We start from the raw sequence: 24119 nt of genomic DNA, 5'->3' as shown, positions 1-24119 counted from the left end.
TTTTTCTGGCTCCCACACATCTATGTTTGTATCCTGGGAACATATTTGTGAAAGGACGAAAGTTTTGTCTTTTTGTGATCATGTCAATTTTGTGCTCCTTTTAATTAAAGGGACAAACTACTTGTCTTTTTGATTGGCTTTTTGATCAGATTTGTCATTGAAATACTTGCTATAAGCACTTTTGGTTATTTTAATTAAGAAAATAAGGCTTTGCTTCTCAATTGCTATTGTAGAGAAACGGATAAAACTATTTGAAGCATCTGTGGGGTAGAGCCTGGGTGCTAAGGGGTGTGGGTCATGTTTTCCACTGCCAAGTAGGGCTTTTTCATCGTTCTCAAGCTAAAGATTCTAATAAAGTTTCAAAATGGAGATGTGGGGGGTTTTTGTTTCAGTTTGTTTTTTTTTTCTCCTGAATAGCTAGAGTCAGGCTTCTTGATTTTTATTTTTAATGAAAATATTTTGTCAACTTATCATCCTTCCTGGTGTCATTATTCATTTTTTCCTGTTGATGCAGAAATAATTACCAGAAATTTCAAAGGGGGTATCAGTGCTGCTACTAATTCTGTTATCCCAGGCTTATAAGTAGATGTTGTAAACAAATTATCAGAAAAAAAGATTCTTCTTTGTAGTTGCTCTCCAATGCCTGTAAAAACTTCCATTTCTTTGTAGGCTTTTCTCTTCCCCTTCCCACCGCCCTCCCAGTTGGAAATGCCTTCCTGTAATTTCCTACGAGGACGTCTTCCCGGGATTTCTGTCTGCGGTGTGCTTGTTTTGCTCATGTGTCAAATATTTCTTTCTTACTGAATTAATTTCAACCAGATCCTAATGCCCTTTAAAAAGGCATCTTCCTGGGGCTGTATATTAGCACAGTGCCCTGGCATGTTAGAACTAACGTATATGGGAACAAGTTTGAGCGTTAGTCCTGGCAAAAGCGCGTGCCCGAAAGAGCCACAAGGAGCTCATTGCGTTAGTCTGGCCATCGTTGGGTACGGCTCGGTGGCGGTGGAGAGGTATGTTCGTCATTCTGAACTGGCTCCTGGTGAGAAGTCATTGCTAGGAAACGTGAAATCAAAAGATTTCTCTTACTGCTTCCATTTTATGGAAACTTTTTAGACAACACGTTCTGTACAGTCAGTTAAAACATTGTAGTTGTGTGGGGTTGTATGTGTTGAATGCATACCCACTCCTCTGCGTGGAACGGAGCTTCCTTATAAAGGATTATGTAGATGTACTCTAGATAATCTCTTTTTTTTCCTAAATTTTTTTTCTAAATTCAGTCTTCCTGAATCTCCTATAGTCAGTGAGCCCAGTTTTCCAGAACTGCTCAATCAAACACAAGCTGTTTTATCATTCTGAGAAGACTTTTTTTATGGCAAATTCTTGCATTAAGTGGCTCCTATTCTTACATCAAAAAGCCTTTTTTACTTTAGGACAAGAGAATTCCCTGTTCCTTCATGAGTAATGAAAACCTGAGCCACTGAAGGGCAGAAAGAGAGCGATCTTATTGTACTGTTATTTGGGCACCTTTTTGCAGTAGCAGCATCAAAGACTTCATGAAGGCCAAGAAGAGTTCTTAATTTCTTAGAAAAAAAACCCAACAGTGTGTCTAATGAACCAAAGAGTCTGTTTCTTCAATCGAAGTGTTCTCTGTCAGATCCATCAATCCTGACATCAGTGTCCAGTCACTCTTGGGGTAGCGAGCCATGGGGGGAGCCAAGGAGATGATGGATAGTGCTTGAAGAGAGCAGCTGAGGCTCCTAGAGTTCTGACTTGCCTGTACGCTCCCACTGGGGAAGGATCTAAGACACATGGAATTGGTGTGTGTGAGCCACTAACAAGTTCTATTTCGATACCTAAACCTGAGTGTTAATTTAATAACGGATGTCATTTATAACAAAACCAGATTGATGTATTTACCCAAAGTATAATGCACTGCTTGGTTCAGCATGTGAATGTAAGGGGAATTTACACTGTTGGGCTTAATGTAAATTAAATTAACCTACCTATCTTGAATCTGAGTGTTTTTAATAACTGGTGAATTGGATTGCTTTATTATATTTGCTGGGATGCTAGTTTTTTTCTCTATTAATACACTTAACTTGCATTCTAGCTTCGCCATTCAGAGACAGGCATCGAGTGGTGGGTTGTGTGACAGTGTCTGTCAATAGTGAAGACAAATAGTGCCAGAGACACTTAACCCATCCAATCTCACCCAGGGTATAGGTCGGTCTTGTTTTCAGACTTCTTCATAAGTCTCTTTCCTTTCTTTCTTTTTTTTTTGTTTTATTTTTTTTGTTTTATTTCTAAATAGTGGATTGATACTGATTTGAAACTAAACTTTTTGGAAAAGTTTTTGACATTACATCAGTAATACAAGAAGAAGAAAAGTAGAAACCCAAGTTTGGCATGTGAGGTGTTGAAAGCAGGTTTGCAGCCACTTTGTAAGTTCTGGTTTTTACCTTGAAAACCTTTGGCAACACAAGGGTTGATGGTGGAAATTTTGCACATAGTGTCCTTCCGGTTTTGTTCTGAAATTGTTCTTCTGTGTCCAGTGTTTCAAATAAACCAATTAACACACAAAAGTCTTACCAAGAACATGACATGTTAGATAAATGAATACATTGACAAACGAAATACGCAGGTATACGTCACTTATTAAGCTTTTACACCACCTAAACCTCACCCTGTGTGGTGAGTGTTCATTTTTGACACGTAATTTTTTTCTGAAAATAGCCTAGGGATGGCGTGGGATGCAGGCTAGGGGCTGAGAAAAAGGCGAGTTCTTCCATGGCTTCCATGGCTTTTTGCTGGTCCTGGCTATTCGTGCACAGCTGGCTGAAAAACTTGTAACACCAAAAATATCTCCAATTTATTTGTGTTTGCAGTCTTAAGCTTTCCAATCTGGGAGATGACTTGCTTTGCACTCCAGCTGCAATTAAATAAATGAAAAAAAAGTCATCAGGACGCTAGTTGTTTCTTTGTGAGAACTTGGTAATCCTTGTTGTATTTAAGGATCGCTTTGCAAATAATGAACAAGGATTTCAGGATTGGCTCCACGTAAGTGTTATCTAAAGACAAGTCTCCCTTAATGCCAAGTAACGATTTTAAAAAGATTTTTCCTTCTCCTGCCTTTCAGACCTTTTTTTCAGAGGCTGAAGGCATTGCTTGACTTCACAAGATAATAAGATATAGAAATATGTCATTGCCTTAGTTGCTGATTCTGGAGGTAATAAATGTGCTTTATGCTAATGAAAAGACAAGACTGTGCTGATTCGCTCATGGGGATGCTCTATGTGTTCCCGCAGTCTCTGATCTAACGTTAGCCCGTGATTTCTAGCAACGTGTATTTGTGCCGCAGCCGGGCTGCGTCCCTCCCGTGCTGCCTGCCTTTGGTCTGCAGAAGGAACCCGAGTTACTCAGTGTCCCAGCCGTGAATGTCATCCTGCTCACTGCCTGAAAGGGAGGTGAATGTTGGGGAGCTTTCTGGGAAGCAAATGTACAGATGACGGGCGTCGCTAGCAACTGGAATTTCTTTGAAATCTACTCTTGCTAGGAATAGTGCGGAGTAATTCGTTGCTTCATTTGCACCCTCAGCTCCAGCACTAACTGCGTAGTTTGTTAGTTCTTGGTTACTTTCTGTCGTTCACTTACCCATTACAGAATTGCTCATTACAGAATTGCTCCGAAACGGAACCAGGGCTTCCTTATGCTGAACCGTTTGATACCGTTCTGCCTGTCTTAGAGAAGGAAAGCTTGTAGGACAGGCAACAAATTCTGAATTACTTATGTCAGCTACCTGACATGTTCCAATGGTGGCAATGAATAGATGCAGGAGGTTTAGTTTCAACAGTGATCAAAGTTGCTCTAATGTGGAAGTAGTTTTCTTTTCTCTCTTTTTTTTTTAAATTAAGGAAAAGGAAAAAACCCACCTTGCAATGCTGGTGCACGTTTCATTTTTAATACTGTGGCTGCATACTTGCCATAACATGCACTTGGCTTCTGTTCAGCGTGGTTGCTCTGAAAAGCGATTTTTGTTTGGAGGCTGTGTTAAAATATATTCAGTCTTACATTTCAAAATGTACATACTCATTTAAACGATATATTTGTCATTGCAAGCACTGTTAAATTGCAGATGAAAGAGCCACCTGTAACAATTCCCCTTACTAGGTGTCTAAGGAAAGTAACCTCAAAGAAAAGAAATGCTTAAACTGGGACAGGCGTGTCTGTGTTTCCACTCTCCCTTGGCAGAGCAGTGCCCAGGTACAGCCCTCGCCCCGGCGCCCGCTGGTGATATTCTGCTCATTATCTGCATGTTGGGGAAACGGCATTCCTCCGCTCCTCGCCACCCAGGAGTGCACAACGCCCTCACCTTTCAAAGCAACGCCAGTCAAGACTGAATTACAGAAAACTTTAGAATAAACTTCCCCCCCCACCCCCCAAATGCAGCATATTCCACCAGATCTCCTTTGGGTGGCAGACACGCGTGCATTGTCGCTGGCTTTAGAATAAATTGGTAAAACAAAACGGGAGCCATGTAAAACCGGAGTGGTTTATTCGTTAGAGTAGCTTTGTGAATTCTTATTTAATTACTGGTTCAAAGGAAGATGAGTTGGCTAAAGGCCTGCAGACTCTGAGAAAACATAAATCTTACGGCTTTTCTTAGTTTTTGCGTAACTTAAAATGTTACTAAAACAATTACTAATTTATCCCCCAAAATAGATTTTAAATTTGTGTATTTGATTGTTCTAATACAGCCAGTTTATTTCATTGGCTGTAATATTTCATACTTTCTTATATTTTTTAATTATTTATAACTGACTTGTACATGCTTTAAAATACTTGCATGTCTATGGATGGTAATGGCATTCTTTTGAGAGTATATAAGGGTAAAGAGAGAGGTTTGCTTGCCATTACTGTTTAGCTTGATATTGCTTTGATAATCGAATCTTATTGTTACGTAGGGGTGTCTCTGATCAATGGAGGAGAGTATAACCAATTTATGAGGGACAGTATTTCTTTCCTTTTTAAATGTATAAAGGAAAAATGTATACACCTAATCATACAAATACATGCTTTTTAATTCTAGGGGAAAAACCTGGAGGAGAAATTGTTTTGGGTGGCAATAATGATAGCAACTGAATTATTGCAAAATGCTGCACCCTAAAATACCAATACTGTTCCCAGCTCTTTCAGCTTTACGCTGAAAAGTATTTTGTTTGGTGATGGATTTATTTTTTTTCCCTAGGAAAGTGAGGGAAGAGCACAGTTGCTGCATTTCTGGACAGGGTATGCCTTGAACCGTTTGATACGCAGGGTCTGCCCAGTCTCTGGCAGACCTGCGTGGGGATTGTCACTTCAAGTCTTTCTCGCAGGTCTTTTGAAAGACCTTTTGAAAACATTCCCAGTATTTGTTGCAAAAAGATAAGTCTTTGCTATTCTATTGAAGGAAAAGTCTTCCAGCTCTGGAGCCCTGCTACCTGGTTTCAGCATACAGAATTATTTATTTGTCAGTCTTTCTCACGGCAGGCAGACATGAGAGGCACATACGCTGCATGGTACTGTGCACGATACTCGGTTTCATCCGATACAAGAAGAAGCGGTTTTTACGTGGGGGAAATATTGCTGTTCAGTAATCCCGTTCTGCAGCGTTACTGCTGTCTGCTCCATGTATTCCGCTTGCCAACGCTTGCACGCGGTGTATATGCTGTATGCGTGCTGCGTGTTTCTGGCACTTTCTGTTTGAGTGTCTAAATGACAAATGGGAATGAATTCTATTCTAACAAAACAAAGTAAACATCCCAAATAGCAACGATCTCTCTCAACTCAAAGTGGCTGCAAATCAGCTCCTAAATATTGTCACTGAAATAAATATCTAGATTTAATAGTTCTTGCCAATCCTATAAATGTTTTTGAGAAAAGCATTGCATTAATGCATGATATAGAAAGGATAAATTTGCCTTTAAATTGGAATGCAGTTCAAAGTGACTGAATTCTCCAATTTCAGCCACTGTATTTGCCAGAGAACAAACTGGAAAATGGAACTGGTATCATTCATCTGCTCCCGGTTCACTGGGAGGTTCAGGGAAGGGACTTCCCATGAAGAGAAAAGCAGAATACCTTATTGATAAACTCTAATGCCCACTAAATTTTACAATCTGAAGTCGCGTAGACTTACTTTTAAATTCATTTAGCGCAGAAAAGCTGTAAGAAACAATAATGGTTTAAAGGTTCTTTATCATCAGTCATTGATACCCCTGGTACTAGCAAGTAGGGAGGTTTACTAAGTTTTGCTGTTAGTTAAATATATATGTCTCTCTCTCATGGTTGAGCATCATTCTGTTACTTTGAAATAGCTTAAACTGGATAAAATAGTTCAACTATCTCTAAACTTTTTAGACTTGAGAGATAATATTTTGGGTTTTAAAAAAAATCCCAAACAACAAAAAGGAAAACATCATGTTCCTCTTAATAATAGGTATTACCTCTATGGCACCAGTAACTAGCTGAACAAACATATCATATAATGATGTATACATATTATGTACGATTTGTTTCCAAAATTAGATTATCTCTGGGCTTCTGGTTTATTGTGTGAGGTGTGGTCAGTAGCACAGAAATACGGAAAATAGCATCTCCCCCTGGAAGTTTAAATCTGAATGTAAAATTCAGTCAGTTATTCCGCAGTGAGCTGCAGCTGATTTAAATAACTCAGTAAAGACCTACGGCTGTCCATACTGCTTCTCACCAATGTTTTCGGCTACGTTTTCAGCCGATTTGTCCGTTAAAATTCTTAAGTGGAAGTGATGATGTTGTTCTGCAGAAATCTTCAGGGTTTTAATCATGTAGCTGTCCTTTCATGCTTCTAAACCAGATCGATCGGTGTGGCCTCCAGAGAAGTCACAGCCCCGTTGTTTAAATATTCTGCTTAATGTGATTTTTTGAGAGGTCTGTCCCAAGCTGTCTGTATGCTCAGGGGACTCGGCTAATAAAGCCTGAGACGAGTCAGTCTCGGTGACCAAGAGAGTCAAATTGCAGAAATTTCATGTTGTCTTGTATCAGCGTGTCACCAGTACAGATGTTTCATCCCTGTTTTAAACCTTCAAAATAAACAGCTATGTCATAGTGACTGATACCAGTTCCATTTTGCCTACCAGCTCAGTTGATTTTATATTTTATTTCTCATTGATGATGGAATAATCAGCAGCTCTTTTTCTCATTTATTTTCTCATATTTTTATTCCAGGATTTGCCTCTGAAGCAGGGAGTGTCTGCATTAAAAATGACCTGTAGTTCTCTGCTTCATAGGTTAGAAACTTATTTTAATATTTTGTGGCTAAGCACAGTCCCGTCTTTTTCAAAAATAAAAAAATTCCAACAATAAATGGTTTAATTGGCGTTGAATGTGGATTATAAGCATTTTGCATTGGGGCTTCCATTATTTTAGATGAAATGGCTTCTACACAAATAACTAGTCCAGCTGAGGCAATGAAAGCTCTGTTTACTTGCAGCCATTTTTATGAATTAACATTAAGTTTTAAAACAAGTTGATTACAGTGGATCATACTAAGTCTGATTTGGACATTTCCAAAGTACCGTACTGGCTAGGCTGTACTGCTTTAAGCATTTACATTCTAAAACTTACCCAAATTCCAAATATTTGTTGGGGGAAAGCAATCGGTTCATAAATCACTGTATTTCAATGGGACTGCTATAGCCAGCACACACAGAACCTTGTATCTTGTATTTACTTCTGAATTATACACCGCAGATGCTTCTTCAGCTCCTTCCTCTTCCTCCATGGGCGGTGCTTGCAGCTCCTTTACCACCTCTTCCAGTCCTACCATTTACTCTACCTCAGTCACCGACAGCAAGGCTATGCAAGTGGAGAGCTGCTCCTCAGCCGTGGGGGTAAGTACCAGAGGGGTAAGTGAAAAGCAGTTAACCAGTAACGCAGTCCAGCAGCAGCAGTCAACGCCGAAGAGACACACAGTCCTGTACATCTCGCCACCACCTGAGGACTTGCTGGACAACAGTCGGATGTCCTGCCAGGATGAGGGGTGTGGATTGGAGTCAGAACAGAGCTGCAGTATGTGGATGGAGGATTCACCCTCCAACTTCAGTAACATGAGTACCAGTTCCTACAATGATAACACTGAGGTGCCACGTAAATCGCGCAAACGAAATCCAAAGCAGAGGCCAGGGATCAAACGTCGAGATTGTGAAGAGTCCAACATGGATATATTTGATGCCGACAGTGCCAAAGCGCCTCACTATGTCCTTTCTCAGCTCAGCACGGACAGCAAAGGCAACTCAAAAGCAGGAAATGGGTTGGTATCTGCTTTTTTTTTTTTTTTTTTAAAAAAGTTCTATCGCCATATGTAAAACCAAACTAATAAAATTCCCCCCACCCCTCATCAAGTGTTCTGCTCAGGTTCTCACATAAATCTCTTCCCTTCTCTGCTGTTCTTTTTTGCGTCCTAGCCCACGATAAGTTCTCGTTAGACTTGTTAATCTTCACTGAGAAGATAAAGCTAAACTTCCCTGCAATAATTGAACGCAGTGATGATGAGCTCATCTGTATTCTTAAGTGAAATTCCTAAAATATTGCACAATTCCATTTATAAATGGCAATGAAAATGTTATTGTATTTAAAAAGACAGGCAGAAGTGGACTGGACGCACCCTAAATCGTAATTTTTTTGCAGGATTTTATGTGAGGATTTCAGTTTGTGCACTTTACCCGCTTCTGTTTGTCTCTCTCTCTATTTATCAAATAGAGAGAGCGATGGGAGTAGAAGTTAATGGCTTGCGAAGATTTCTCATCATTGAGATTAACACATTCTTTTTTATAAAATGTTAAGATGATATGGTGAACCAGATTTTGTTTTTTCTTGTGAATTCACTTCTGTATTTGATTTTTTCAGAAATAAATCTCTAATCCTGTTTCTCTCTGTGCTTCTGGGTTGTGTGCATGTGAGTGTCTGTACGTGGGCACGCCTGGGTGGTGGTCTCTCATCTCTCCCACTTCGCACTGTTCACTAAATGCATTGCAGTCATTGCTTAAAGAGGAAAGTCCATCAGTTTACAATAGCGTGTTGAAACATTGATTTTATTTTATTTAATTTTTTAACTTGTAGCTTCTTCAGTACTTATAAGATGGTCAAGTGGATAGATTGGGCTTTTTTATTTGATTTTTTTTTTTGAGGGGGGCGTATTTTGTTTCTGTTTTTACTTTTACGTATGTGCTTGCAGTATGTTCTAATGTTCATCACAGTAATGGTGAATATTAAAATTTGACTGATGGGAAAGATTATGAACTTCTCATATTCCAAAGGGAAAGAGCCTGGAGTCTGTATTCCCAGGGTCATCACAGTTCCATACTTAAAATTTCCCTGTCAGAAGGTGATTCTGAGAAACTCTCCAGAGTGTGCTGGCCTGGGTCCAGCCCCGGGGAAAGCCGAGCTGGCCGGTGCGGGAGCCTTGGCTCTGCCGCCCGCTCCCGTCTCCTCAGACCGCTGGTCTTGGGGTCTCTCCTTACGACAGCTGCTCTAAGTGCGACTGCGGTTGTCCAGCATCTCTCGTTTTCGCCAGCAGAAATTGATAATAAAGTAAAACATTAGTATGTAGTTGACCAAAGCAGCGGGTTAGCGGGTGTAAAGCAGCTGCTTGGGGCTGGGGAGGTGCCTCCAGCCAGCACAAAGCAGGTCAGCTCTCCCTCACAGAGAGAACGAACTTTGTCGAAAGGCAGGAACGGCGTGGCTGTACATGGGATCTCTGGACAGGCGGGAGGTTTAGTAAACTCTGGAACAACACGTATGATCTCGATCTAAAGTGTCCCAAGACTGTAACGTTCCCTGAAATATTAGGGGCTGGCCGGTGAACGTTCATCAGTGCTGTCAGCAGTGCTCTGTGAACGCAGGGATAGATCAGCGTGATTTTTTCTTCCCAGTGCGTTGTGTACAGGTTAGATTGAACCGCAGCAAAACTCTTATGTCACAGAACCATGCTTTTAAATACACGCTCTGGGATAAGAAATGGCCAAGATAACAGAAAACTTAATTTTGCTGTTAGAATATGGAGATTTGGCATTACAAATCTAGGGCATAGTAGTGAGGGGTTTTTTTAACTTCCCAGCCTGATGGAGTTCAGCCAAGGCAGTTCATTTACTTTTGGCTTCCAGAAAAGAGCAGGGGAAGCACCCTCGCGAATTTGTGAAGTGGCAAGAGCATTTGCCTCAAAAAAAGACTTCTTCAGTTGTCTTTAAGAGCTAGGAAGGGAAAGAATATATTCTTGTGGAAACTCTTAGAATCTGTGAAAGCCCTTTTAGAAACGGATGAATTGATGGGGATTTAGGGCAAAGAGTCTGAGGCTTCTGACGTGCTTGGTCTCACTTTGGCTTTCAGGTTCTCCCCGGGAACAGCCCTGATGGCAGTGCAGGACCAGGCGAGCCTTAGCTCGGGAAGTCCCTTCTAGTTGAATCTCAGGGTTTGCCACTTATATTTCTTTCTTAGAAAAGAAGTGCTAGCTTTGAGGAGACACCGCCTGGTAACAGTTAAGCTAATAAATGAATAAATTTGTGCGTATGAAATATTTTACTATTTGTACATGTGTGAATATTAGTATTATAAATAAACTAAGTGATAAGGATGCGTAAGTGATATATCCTCGTAATTTGAGAAGACGGACCACTGAGGTGGTCTGGTGAAGGCTTTACAATTGCTTTCAAGTTCAGCTAATCTGATTGAAAGTAATAATTGTTTTAGGTTTCTAGAGGGAAGACTTTCAAAATAATTGTCAGGCAGCATGTCTTTGCATAGATATGACAATGTATAAAATATCAGTGTGTTGACAATTGAGGTAACTTGGGTTTTAAAAGTACTGTCGGGAAAAGCCAGTTGTGTCGGAGAGGCCGAAGCATTAATGTCGCAGTGCCCAAAGGGGGCATTTGGAGCGTTCAAAGTGAATTGCGTTTTGATGGCTGCCTCTAACGCCTCCCTTCAAAATTCAGCATCACCTCAGTCTCCCGTATGAATTTACGGAGCTGGAACTTCCAAGTGTGCCCAGGTCAGCCCAAGCAATCCACGCGGTGTCGTTATGCGGAGCGTTCTCCTGTGGTGTCGTGGTGCCCAGCCGAATGCGGTGCAGGGGCACGGGGCCCCGGCATGCCGTTCTGTCCGACGCCACGCTCCGAGCAGTCGCTCAGGCTGCCCAGCACTCCGTCCCGCGTTCCCTCGGGGAACCTAGGGGATTGCAGCTGTGCGATGTAAAATTCTGAGTGAGAGAGAGAAGATGCTGAACGTTAGTAAATGTATTCCTTTTAATTACTGTCCATTGGAGGAAGAACAGAGAAAGTGATTATCTAACAAGCTCGATTAGTGGTTTTGCTTAACTTGCGCAGGAGCGAAGAGCTCGGTGGTGTTAATTACAGTTTGTTTAGCATATCAGAGGTTTTGTATATGCTACATTGAAGAACAGTTTTGTCCCTTTTATTTCCCTAAACGAAGGTATATTTTTACATAGCATTGTTATTTTTTTCAAACAGCCTGTTTGACTAGACTGTGGCAGAGTAATCGGGACTCCTTGCCAGAAAGATGGTACTCTCGCAGGGTTTTTTATACCAGTTTTTTATCTAGATCCTGTTACTGGGTTGAAGATGAGCGTGCAAGGCGGCCAGGGCTGCTCGGGGAGGCTCGCTGGGCAGTCCGTGGTGAAGTGGTTAACCTTCATGAACAGAAAAAATGTGAATGAAATTCTTACAGAGCTCAGCCCTGGTAACAGCTAGCGGTGTGCGTTTTAACCCTTTGGTACAGGTGCTAAAAGGTTTTGGAAGGCTTTGCAGAAATAAGAGCATGGCAAATGGGACTTTCTGGGGTGTGAGATGTGGTGGAGTCTGGGAGCAAAGTGCTCCACCTTCCCTGGGGTAGGAGAAGGCCCTTCTGTAGGAGAGGAGCTGAAGAAGGAGGGGATGACTCGGTACGGGCGTGCTGCCTCGTGCTGTTCATTGCACAGCAGGAGGTTTAGGAAAGGTCTGAGAATGGCTGGTGGTAGGAGTCCCTGGTGACTGGGAAGAGAGCACGGTGGCTACCCCAGCCCTTGGGTCAGTGGCAAAGCTCTCGGCAAACGATTTTGAAGAAAAAGCATTTCTTTCACCCTTCTCCCTCAGAAGAAAACATCCTCACTAAATTAGTTCCCTATGTTGAAACAGGATTTGGTTTTGAAGCAATTCACACCTGTTGTTTTAAACTGCTTTCTTCAGAGCCATTAGCTGTTAGAAACTACTTTTTGGTAGTAAAAAAGTATTACATTTGCACAAATTCACTGAGCCCTTTCCCTGCCTGTACCGTTTGCCATGGCACGTTTACGGTTGCTAGTGTGCAATGAGCTCGTTAGACTTCAGGTTCATTATACAAACCTGCTCTGTATAAGGTCAAGAGTTACTTTCCATTGTGCTTTAAAGCGAACACAAAATCGATCGCATGATGTTATACTTTGGAGGGCTTCTTCATTCGGGTTTTAATTATGGAACTGAACACCAGATACAGTACATCTTAAGGTACACACCTGGAAAGAAACAGTCCTTTTGCATATGCTGCAGATTTAAAATTGGTGCGATTTTGTCAGAGCTTTTTACAATAACTAATTTGGTTTTAACATAAATTTATCAATCGGTTTTGACAGAAATTAGTATTTGAGTTTGCATGGATATGCAAGTTGAGGCGGAGACAGGCATGAGGCTGTTTTCCTGTTTAAAGGAGATTCATTTAACCTTAAATCCATTCAGTGTGTGTGTGTGTACATATGCATATTTGTTACAGAAGCGAAACAGCTTATTCGGGTAATAGCAGGCTGTATCACATACTATGAAAAAGCAGATTACGAGCCGTCTTCTGTATGTTAACATAGTTTAATGCTAATTGCTTTTCCCTTCCTTTATGTTTGCTCTCTGAAAAGCAGTTCCTGTTCGCACTGGATGGAGGAGGCAGGGAAGCACCGTTCCTCTTCATCCTGCAGGTTTCCTTCTCTGTCTGAAACAGAATTCCAAAGTTTGCTCTCAACTATAAATCTTCTATCTGTTAATATACCCTCTTTATCTTTTTAGCTTTTCAGTGATTTAGTCTGCTTGTATTGGGGAGCTGCTTATAACATCCTTTTAATGGTCTGCTTTGACTTCCCAGAGCATCAGAGAACCAGAAGGGAGCTGGAGGGAAGAAGACCCCAATGTTGTGTGGTCAGTATCCGACTAAGAGTGAGGGGAAGGAGCTGAAGATAGTGGTACAGCCGGAAACCCAGCACAGGGCTCGTTACCTGACCGAAGGCAGCCGAGGCTCGGTGAAAGACCGGACACAGCAAGGCTTTCCAACTGTAAAGGTAGGCTGTGTAGCGTTGAGTGGTACTGGGGTTCCTTTCCGAGGGATGCTTTAGTAGCACGGGAGCTGGTTCAGTTCAGGCAGGCCTAGGATCTCCGTTTTTCAGGGAACTTTGCAGTCTCTTTGCTGTAGAGACTGTACTGTATCTCTTCTTGCAGGTAACAAGAATATCTGCGTCACAGAGTTACCGGGGGAAGGAAGCTTTATGTCAAGGCAATGATATATAATCTGTGATGCGTGTCCTGTTAGACTCCAATTATACGAACTGTGCAAATAGACACTTGAGGCATGCAAAGCGAGGATAGTGAAATGCCGTAACTGTTTGATTGCTGATGACAGTGGGTCATCATTATGCCTTACTGGTAAGGGCATAAAACTACATGTCATTTAAAAAAACCCCAAAGCGCTAATTTTTTTGTTTTGGTTTTGTTTGTTTGGTTTTTAATAAGTGTCTGAATCCACATATCCAGTGTCTACCTGTCAGTAGAGTCGTAAAGATCTAGCTGAGGTGTACTTTATGGGCCGTACTGCTCAGTATGGTTAGCAGTAATGAGGTAGTGGGTTATGGAACAGAGGGAAGAAAAGAGGAAGCGGTTGTATGGACACTTAACAAATCAGCCCATTTCCGGTATGGACTTTGATGCCGTGGAGTTCAGGTGGCGATGGTGACTTGCTCTGAGGCAGGGATGAGCGGCACAGGGGACTGACTGGTGTCCTCAATCCTCTGATGACGGGGAGGGATCTGAGTAGAGCAGATGCAGTCAGGAGTCCAGGGTCTGGCTGCAGAGCTGGTTTCTCCAGTAAGCGTTTAGCTTCTTTGTTCGTCTTGCTTCATTTGGAGCGGAGAAAAGGACTGATGCAATTCGCCTTACTCAAAATGGGTAGAATTGCTGGTGATCAGGCTTGGCAGCCTGGTGAGGAGGGCTTTACTGTAAGTTCGTCAGAGGATGGGGACTGAAGCCCAGACGAGAAGGAGGAGCTACAAATGGAGGAGAAACACGAGGAAGAAGGCTACAAAGAGGTCTTTCACATTCCCACTCAAAAGGGAGAACATTCAGAGGCTGTTCTCCAGTGACTGCACGCTAATGCACAGTGTGAATTTGCAGGTCTTGTTTCCTCTCTTGTGTAGTCCCAGGACTGTGACTTGACTGGAATCGCAGAGACGTGGGGCAGCGAACATGGCTGGAATGCTGTCAGTGCAGCAGCTGCTCCGAAAGAGGAGAGGACATCGTGTGTCATAAGGAGCTCCCGGACTGCACGGGCCTCCAGCAGGAAATTGGAGAGTGGCCTGTTGAGATCAGAGGAGGGAGGAAGCTCAGGGCTAATGCTTTGGTATCTGTTACAGACTGTCTCCCTGAGAAGATAATGGACGATGCTTTCTATAGGTAACTAACAGGAGTCTCCTGCTCACAGACCTCTCCCGTCGGGAAAGGTTTCAGCCATCTGCAAGGATGGCTACGAAGAACTTCAGGACTTTGCTGTGAGGGTTTCCTAGAGAGGCTTACCAGAGGAGTGATGCTGTACCTGACTTACACAAACAGAAGAACTGATGTCAAATGTGATCACAAAGGTTGCAGCGACCACAGCACGAATGTGAGAGCGGACACCGGACTGAATACAAGCCAGCATTGCACGCTCCTTGGAGCTAAGGCAAACGGCATCCTGGTTAGATTGGGAGGAGTGTGGCCAGCAGGTCGAGCAAGTAGACAACTGTATTTGTTATCATACAAATAAGAAGGATAAAAGACATTTCCTTTCATATTTTTTCATAGTTTTGCTGCTTTGAGAAAGCAGCAAAGCAGTTCTCAATCCAAACTAACGTATCAGGTCCACAAAGAAACGTTTGTGTATGATACAGCCCTTAAAATTTGTGCTGACCACTGCTGACAAAATATAGTAGTATATTTATCTTTTAAGTCCTGTTTAACAGTGTTAGAAACATCTCCAACACTTTGCTCAGCCCTCCTGCGTAAGGTAGAAATCTGGTAGAGTTTCACAAGAAAAGAATCCATTCCTATAGTCCTGTTGCTGTGGTGATTTAGTGCTCGTGTGAATTTTCTTAATAGGCCTTTGTTCATCTGAATTTTCTTTTAATTCCTTTCCCAGTTACCCTTTAGCACCCATCAGTGAAAACTCTGTTTGGAAGAGTCTCATGTTACTGAATTCCTGGAAGCTCAAGCTTGCTTCACCAGTAGGCAAACTAGTTCATACCCTGCGAGGAAAAGTCTACCAGGGTTGGACAGACAAAATGAGTTGGTGGATTTTCAGGAAATCTGAACTAGGGGAAAAATATATATAAAGGACAAGAAGGGTTTTTTGGGGGGGTGTTTTAAAGATGGGGAAGAATAGTGTACAAGTGTCGCTAGTTCAGTAGAGATCTGGTGCCTGCTCTTCTCTGGCAGCACCTGTGATGGCCAACCAGTCAGAGGCATCACTCTTAAGCAGACTGAGGAGGAGAAGCAAATTCTGTGGCCTTGAAAGAAAACCATGTTACTTGGTAACTTAAAACTAGAGTCTACAATCAATATGCAGCATTCAAATTGTATAAACAAACCTTAGTCAAATGACTTGTCTGTCAGAAGAGTTTATCCCGGATGGGAAGCGTCAGCGGAGGTATTCTGGCTGGCAGCGGCAGATCCTCATGCTTTCTTGCTAACAGTATTGCAGAGCTGGAGCAGTTACCATCCAGAGACTGAGAGATGCTCTCACACACCTTTTGTACCTCCTTCTAACATGAACACTGGGGAAGAAAAGCAACGGTGATTAGCTGCGGTGATGCTGTTCCTAGCCAAGGAGACCGTGGTGACACTGTTCATTCAGCTTTCCGTGTAAAAGAGATGCAGTGGTGGAATACCCCGGTACCCTTTACCGCCCGCTTCCTTTGGTTACCTGGTGGAATTAAGTCTTCTCATTCGCTCTTCTCATGGTCTCTTGTTTATTCGTGCTCTCTGGGCTTCTGAGCTCTTTGATGTGACTTATACCTGTCAGGCTGTGCTTCGTACCCGGCCCCTCCAGACCTCTCTTGGCTCTGCCCGTCACGGTCCCAGTCCCGTCCCTACCTGCTGTAGGCTGGCTGCTCCTTTTGGACTCGAGGAGCGTACTACGATTGTATCAGTATTTGCTGATTTTTTTTTATCTTTTCTTTTTTTTCAAAATGCTGAAGAACTGCAGAACTAAATTTTCTAAGTGTGTCAAGGACTAATCCCCAGAGAGACCCTCTGGAGGATTCTGCTCTGATTTGCATCCCCTTACTGATAAAGATGGAGCTGCTTTCTGCGCGTATGGACTGGGCTGCCAGGCCTAGGATGAAGCATCACATTGTCACTAGCAACAATTATGGCTTAATGAAAACATTAAAAATACTTGGTTTATCTCCTCCTAGAATGCTGTGGTAAAGAATTTCCATCTCTGGCTTGGGAATTTGACAGTGATCTAGTGTTTCTTTTTACTCGGAGTATTTTTCTTCTATTACCTAAAAAGAGTAAGAGAGGTTACTTTGTAATACCGTATCCAGGTTTACTTCAAGACTTCTGTTGCTTCTACATCAGGGTAACTTTAGTGTGTAGCACCACAGTGGGATTACGCTAATAAAAAAGCGGTAAAAGGACACAAAGCCTTTTATGCTAGTAATTCAATGTTATAAAAGTGAATGCGTTTTTCACTCACACGTTCTAGGGTAATTATTACGGTTTGCACACTGGATTGCAGGAGGACTGCTAAATCCTGATGTGAGATGTATGTCTGACCTGCTTTTATTTATTTACTATTTCAGTGATTCCTAACACTGTTCATCAGCTTTACCTAGGAGATGTCAAGTTGCCATTTTTAATTTTTGTTTTGGTGCCTGAAGGAAAGCCAGGTTTGCGTGGTTGGACCATACAATCACTCAGCCCGTTCCTCCCCCTGCTCTCCTCCTCATCCTGTTCTGCCCGCCCGGTGGTTTTGGAAGTGTTTGGTCAGTTTGAATCTGGTTTCGCCAAGGTTGCAAGGTGCAGCTGGCGTGAAGATGAGATCCTGGGAGTGCAGCGTGCTAATTGATTGATCGCATGCACGTACTGACCAACGAATTCTCATCAAGTTTAGAACAAAGCAAATGTTCTGTTTCTCAGCTGACTGGTGGATGTAGATGCTGGTGGGGAAGGAGGATCTGGGGAAGGGATGGGGAAATAGTCACGGCTGGGGTGAGAGTAAGTGGTCATATTAGACCTGCAAGTTGGAGTTGGGGTAATTCTGGGTGAAGATCAATAGGATTCAAGCTGGTTTAAAAATAAAATAATAATAATAATATTTAAAAAAAGCAAATCACCTGTTTATTAAATGATTGACCTGTCTTTTAGTGGAAGAACAAATGACAAAAGATAAAAAATATTAGCATTTTGTTTATAAACTAGATGAAAAATTTTTACTCCTTCTTCCCTTAGGATTGTTTCCAGCAACACTGGGAGCAGATTCACTTCAAATCCAGCTGCACAAAATGTTTCCTGTTTTAATTAAGAGGTATTGCTGACCGACTGAAGTTGTGTCACTGTGTTTCAGCTGGAAGGTCACAACGAGCCGGTGGTGCTGCAGGTATTCGTGGGCAACGACTCCGGTCGAGTGAAGCCGCACGGGTTCTACCAGGCCTGCAGAGTTACGGGGAGAAACACCACTCCCTGCAAAGAAGTGGATATAGAGGGGACTACTGTTATTGAGGTCGGCCTGGACCCGAGCAACAACATGACACTTGCGTGAGTAGCTTTTTTATTTTAAAGTGCTTTCATTTATTAGCTTGTTTTCAGAAACTCGATTTTCCTTTTTTGATTGGATTGGTTATAGTTAAAAGACTGGAAAATCTTGGCACACACCAGGCACTTAGTGAAGCTGCGTGTGTAAGAAAAACTTTTAAATTGCATTCTCACTTTGTGTCTGTTGTACTTAATGCTTAATCCGGTCTCTCCTAAAGCTTTATCAGTTAACTTTGCTACATTAGTTTCCTGTTCTGTTTGAACAATAATGTGCATATTCAAGCATTACGTGAACTATAAACTGGTCACTGTTTCTGTTAGTTGTCTTGTCTTTTAACGAGTACGGACTTGCTAATCGGAGGAGGGAAGGAGAATATTGGCGTCTTCAGATCCCGTTAGGCTCAACAGGCCGGGAATTGTGGATAGTGAGACCAAACTCTGGCTTTTCTCCTCTCTTGCTTTGCGTGTTCCATTTCTGTCATTTCCACCGCGGAAGCTCCTGCTTTGCAATCGTTCCAGAGCTTATCCGGCCAGGCGTAGGCAACGCGTGGACACAGGTTACAGATACCCCTGCAGCAGGGTTTGGAGCAGGCGGCCTCGTCTGCCTGTCTGGTTCAGATCTCCCAAGAAACTTCAGATATAAGTGGTTCCCTAATAAGCTTTTTGCATGTGCCTGAATATAGAGAAAGGGAGTGATCTTCTTTCAAAGTATGCATTTCAGTAGAACGCCTTTTTTTAAAGGGTACGTGGTTGAAAGCTGCCACTCTTTCCTTAGAAGCTTGTCGTGTTTCAAGAGAAGAAACATTTCTTCAATTTACAGTGTCCGCTTCTTAAGCAGGATAATACGGTTTGCTAATAGAATGAATCATTTTGACTTTTAAAATATAAAATATATTCCAATGATAATTTTGGAAACAATTTTGTAATTGTCCTCAAGTGTTAATGTAAAACCATGTAATTATAGAGATACTAGAAAGATGAATTTGGAATTCTCTAGGAAGAAAAGCTTGGCCTAGGCTGTTTCCTCAAAAGATACCTTGATGTCTCAGAAGAAATCTTCCTAGTAGTTCAGTGATGCTGGGGCACCTCTCTGCTGATGGTAATGCCAGTGTCACCTCCTGACCCCCGCTCTCCTCCTCGCTGCTCCTGGCTGTTGCTCCTTGGCCCTCACGCAGCACGAACATTTGTTCTACTCAAATTAGATATCAGCTGGTCCCTGTACTTCTCGGATGTAGGGCCTAAGATCCTGGCAAACTTACAGTATTATTCTTCTTAACACATCAGGCTGTGTTTGGGGTTTTTTGTTTGTTTTTTTTGCTTGAAATCATTTTGCATCTAGCACGTCTTTCCGAAAGGTAGCACTGCATCACTTTCTCACCCGGGCCCTGTATACATTTCCCGTAGGACCACAGTTATGGTATGATGTATCTATCCCTTCCAAGTTCCACTGAGCATAAAAAATAATATGGCTACAGTAAGTTTTCTTCTCCTACTGCTTTAAGTGAATGCAGAATGTTTTTTAGTAATAATCTTACAAACCCAGATCTAGCCCCAGGAATGGAAGAATGAAGATCTGTGATTATAAATTGAATGCTTACCAGAGTGAGTTTGTTACATTGCATTTTCTGTTTTAGACATACTACTTTCATATTCCTTCCTCCCGTGATTCATCATCCAAATTATGTAGGGATTAATTGAAAACCAGGCTATATAATGAAAAAGGTCATGTAGAGATTTCATGTAAATAAAAAGAAATATTCTAATAATATTTCAGTAAATACTTCAAGAGTTTTGACTTTGTGGCTTGTGTAACTAGTTGAAAGATTATTAAAGATGCTGAACTTCTTAAGCTCTATTAAACTCTGGACTGTTTTGTGTTGTTAGGGTTGATTGCGTGGGAATACTGAAGCTGAGAAATGCTGATGTTGAAGCTAGAATAGGGATTGCTGGTTCCAAGAAAAAAAGCACACGTGCTAGGCTGGTATTTCGTGTTAACATCACTCGCAAGGACGGTTCAACTTTGACTCTTCAGACACCTTCTTCCCCAATTTTGTGCAGTAAGTATCAAAATACAGAGTCAGTATTAGATCTCTCTGGGTTTTAGTGTGATTGCCATAAAGTGCCTTGGGGGAAAACCCCACCTCAACGTTAATCTGTGATTGTTTCAGAATCTCTATGGCTAGGATCACATGGATTGGTTTTTATTTGAGGTGGGGTGTTAGTTAAATGACTGACCAGTATTTAACAGTAGTTATAACTTTTATTAAATGAATGTTTGCCTTTTTTAAAAGGTCAGAATTTGTTTTATGATTGCTTTGAATTTCCTGTATGACTTTTTGATACGTATTTTAATCTCTTCTGTATTGTCACGTTCATCTATGAGCTTTCAGGGACAGCAGGGACCCCCAATAAGTCAGCATGGCTCTTCACAGTTGTGGTAGTTCCTTGGGCCAGAGGCTGAATCTGTTCTGGTTGGAGACTTTTTATAGCTGGTTATTAAAATGCTCTGTTTAGCATTGAGCATGGGTGGCTGCGTTGGCTGTTTAGGTTATGCTGAACAACTGGGAACATGAAATCAGAGGCGGCTGCAGTACATCAGGCTGCCTGTGCCTGTAGACTCCCTAGTGACTTCCAGTTACGGGGAATTCTGCACAGCTGCCAGAGAGAAGAGATAGGGATGGGATTATTGATACTTCCTGATGAAGATGACGATAAAAGCTTTTTCTCCATGCGTGGAACGCATTAGGATTATGCAAGCTCCTGGGCGCTGGTGCTGTGCTTTTCCCATTGTATAAAATAAGTTAGTGAGTTTGGTTTTTTCCTAAACACTGTCAGTACCTGTTGTGTCCGGGCTCCTACTCAGCTCACCAGAAACCACAGCTTTGTTGCCAGCGAAAGAACAGATTGGGAGAGGAGATCATCAGAAACATGTGAGCTTCCCCATCAGATACCACCACGAGTCCAGTGCTGCAGGCAGCCGGCGGTTTGGCAGATGTGCCCTGCAGCCTGTCTCTCCCTGCGGTATCCTGCTCCCACGGAGCATCCCTTCGCGAGGCATGGGGGAGCAGGAACCCTGCGGGAACCCCGGAAAGGGAACCAGAGAGGCGTGGATGCAGGGGAGGACTCTCCTCCTCTCTTCAGCTGTGCTCTGTGCTTTAGGTGGTAGTTGGATGTTTGGAAAGGGCAGCTTGAGGCAGTCCCGTCCCTCTTTTTTCCTCCTCCTGCTGCTTTTTGCTGGATCTTTCTTTTTCCAGTGTTTTTTAAACACCAGAAGTGTTTAAAACACTGGTGGAGTTCTCAGATTTATGCATTTATGTTGTTGGGAAATACGTAAGTACATTTCTTAGAAATCTTGTTGTCTCTGTAGCTCCAGTCCAGTCAGTGTAGCATTGTAGTATCTGCTACTAGTTAATTTTAAGATTTAAGAAAAAAAAAATTTGCTATAAAATCTCCAAAAACTATTTCTGTATACATTTTGTTTGTATCATTAACTTACTGGTTAAAGATAAAATTGTTTAAATCACAGCAGGAATAGGAATGGAAATCATGTGTTGTTTTCTTAAACCCATAACAATCCAAAACTTGCTGTTGAAGTAGAAGCCGAGAGCCTGAGATGTTTTAGAGACCGATTTAAAAATAGGCTGTTTACCTAAAAAAGCTGGATTTGATGCACTTTGTGCTTAGCTTGGTGGTAAGGCCGTTCCAGTGTTGGTTTGTGAGGGTCATTGTAGTCTTCATTCTGTTTGTTGAACGCATCCATTTATACCCGTAATGTTGGCAGCTATGTTTTGAGATATGGGCGGTGAGTAAAAAGCAGAATATGCGAGAGTGAGGACATGCTAAGGGACGTTTGAAGAAAAGGAAGAAGGAAATAAAAGTTATCCTTCCATAAATAAAGTTCTAAAAAAACCAAAATACAGTAAGGAGTGAATTGGTTCAGTTTTTAGCAACCTGGGTTTTGGCAGTTGATAAGAAAGTCTTCCTAATTGTGTACGTAGGTAAGAGATTGCCCAGGAATGTTACAGCATCTCCATTGCTGGAAGTCGAAAACAGAAACAACATACTCTGGTTTGACTGGTGTCTGTGGGGAAACCTGGTCATGATGTAAAGGTTGAGAGGGGAATTCTTGAGGCTCTTCCCAGGCTTGCTTTCCTGGATTCTGTGCTTCTGCTGTCTTGATTTTCTCTGAGGTTACGGTGACTTGCAGCAGACCTTAGCCAACCAGGTAGTGCTGGTACATACATACTGGCTGATTGATATGGCATACAATGTCATTAAGTTATTTGTTTATATAAATCATTTCCTCCCGCGCATTACATCTGGTTTGTTTGCTGCATACATCTCATTACAGACGTGTACTGTACCTTCTCATAATAAGGTTTACATTGTCGCTCATCAGAGCCCGTTTATGTTGTCTTTTACAACTGATTGTGCTGTCAAAGTTTCAGTAATGTTCCTGAAACCATAGGGAAGCCATGAAGTAGATGCAGGCTCTTTATTTAAGTTCTACGTTTTAAATAGGCTTTGTTATCTCGTTAGCAAACTGAAATGCAGTTACTCTTTTCAGAAGTTCATGTGCCTTGAGCATATTTAGTAGTTGCGTAATGGTTGCCTAGGAACCTGCTGCAACAGTTGTAGAAAAATCCTTTCTGAAAGGTCATTAAATAATTCAGAGTGTTACAGTATGTGTCTTCTTCTATGTAGTAAGCCCAGAGAATACTGTTGTTAAATGCCACGTAAGTGCAAAGCACAAGTGCAAGCTTATGCCGGTAGGATTTTTTGCTGAAGAGAAAAGGTGGTTGAGAAACCTTTATTAGAAACTGGAGTAATTTGATAACATAGTAAATGTGATAAACTCAAAATACATTATTTTAAAATGTATATCTGTATTTAAATCATCCTTGGTGCTTGTTTTCATGTAACACTCATAGTCTTACTTGATCTATGCTTTAAGAAGCATAGAAATAGTTTGCAGCAAAGACAATTTGTAATACGTGTTATCTAAACCGTCACCTGAATCACTGGCTGAGAGGCAGAGGTTTCCAGGGACGTGTATCTGTAAGGCCCGTTTTCTTTGCTAGTTTATAGGATGTATATTGCTATAATCCCCAACTACAGAGATGTGACTCTTGCCAGGGTTTGCATTAGCTGACGTGTAGGTCTGGAACATCGTAGACCCACAGAATGGTTTGGGTGGGAAGGGACCTGAAAGACCAGCTAGTTCAGGACACCCACCGCTGGACCAGGTTGCCCAAAGCCCTGGCTTGGTTCTTGCACCAGCCAGAAAGCTATGTCACGTTAAAAATATCTGTGAAAAAACGGGTAGTATGGAAGTTACTACTTCACCCTTTTGCATCGCAGAACAAAACAAGCTTCGCACCAACCATCCTTTTAGCTTGAGGATCAGTTTGGAGGTGTGCTTCAGCTGACGTGTTTGTTTATTGCTCTCTGTGCCAGGAAATGGCAGAACCAAACTTTCTTCTCTCCTGAATGCTTCTTGGGCTTTAGCTCAAACACTGAAAATTTTGTTTTGAAGATTTAGTAAATGCAGGAGAAAAGGGAAAAGATGATTAGTATATCATTTACCTAAGCGTGATTTTATGAGGTCATTGCATTTAGTGAGGAAGTAACAGAAACAGTTATCTTCTGAAAAGTCTTGCAATGACTCATATAGTAAAGGAAGAAGGTCAAGAATTATTTTGTTCTTTCCTTTTTAATCCCGTAAGTAAAAGCTTTTTTTTTTTTTGGATGTTGATATTTTCATGATTTCAAACCATGTGTTTTTTCAATTGCAGCTCAACCAGCAGGAGTTCCAGAGATCCTAAAGAAAAGTCTGCACAGTTGTTCAGTGAAGGGTGAAGAGGAAGTTTTTTTGATTGGCAAGAACTTTCTAAAGGGAACAAAAGTGATTTTCCAAGAGAACATTTCTGGTTAGTGTGAAAGCTGTGATAGCTTGGGGTGCCGAGGAGAGCATGTTTGGGTTATGTTGGTTGATCAGGTTTAGTTGTAGAGCACAAACGGAGAAGCAGA

General features: G+C 41.9%; 1 protein-coding gene across 2 annotated transcripts in view; it reads left to right on the top strand.

Moving 5' to 3' along the window:
• NFAT5 (nuclear factor of activated T cells 5) overlaps positions 1–24119 on the top strand; it is a 73197-nt gene that overhangs the window by 31151 nt on the left and 17927 nt on the right. The window contains exons 3-8 of one of the 2 annotated variants that reach the window (XM_075765696.1): positions 7243–7304; positions 7768–8326; positions 13174–13366; positions 17902–18092; positions 19974–20146; positions 23885–24019. In XM_075765696.1, coding sequence (XP_075621811.1) covers positions 7797–8326; positions 13174–13366; positions 17902–18092; positions 19974–20146; positions 23885–24019 — 1222 coding nt within the window. In that variant the 5' untranslated portion in view covers positions 7243–7304; positions 7768–7796. The remainder of the gene's footprint in view (positions 1–7242; positions 7305–7767; positions 8327–13173; positions 13367–17901; positions 18093–19973; positions 20147–23884; positions 24020–24119) is intronic. The other variant, XM_075765695.1, reaches the window with a different exon arrangement.

The sequence above is a fragment of the Balearica regulorum genome, chromosome 13 (genome assembly GCF_011004875.1).
Source record: "Balearica regulorum gibbericeps isolate bBalReg1 chromosome 13, bBalReg1.pri, whole genome shotgun sequence".
Lineage (NCBI taxonomy): Eukaryota > Metazoa > Chordata > Aves > Gruiformes > Gruidae > Balearica > Balearica regulorum.
This window is presented reverse-complemented; position numbering and strand designations above follow the sequence as displayed.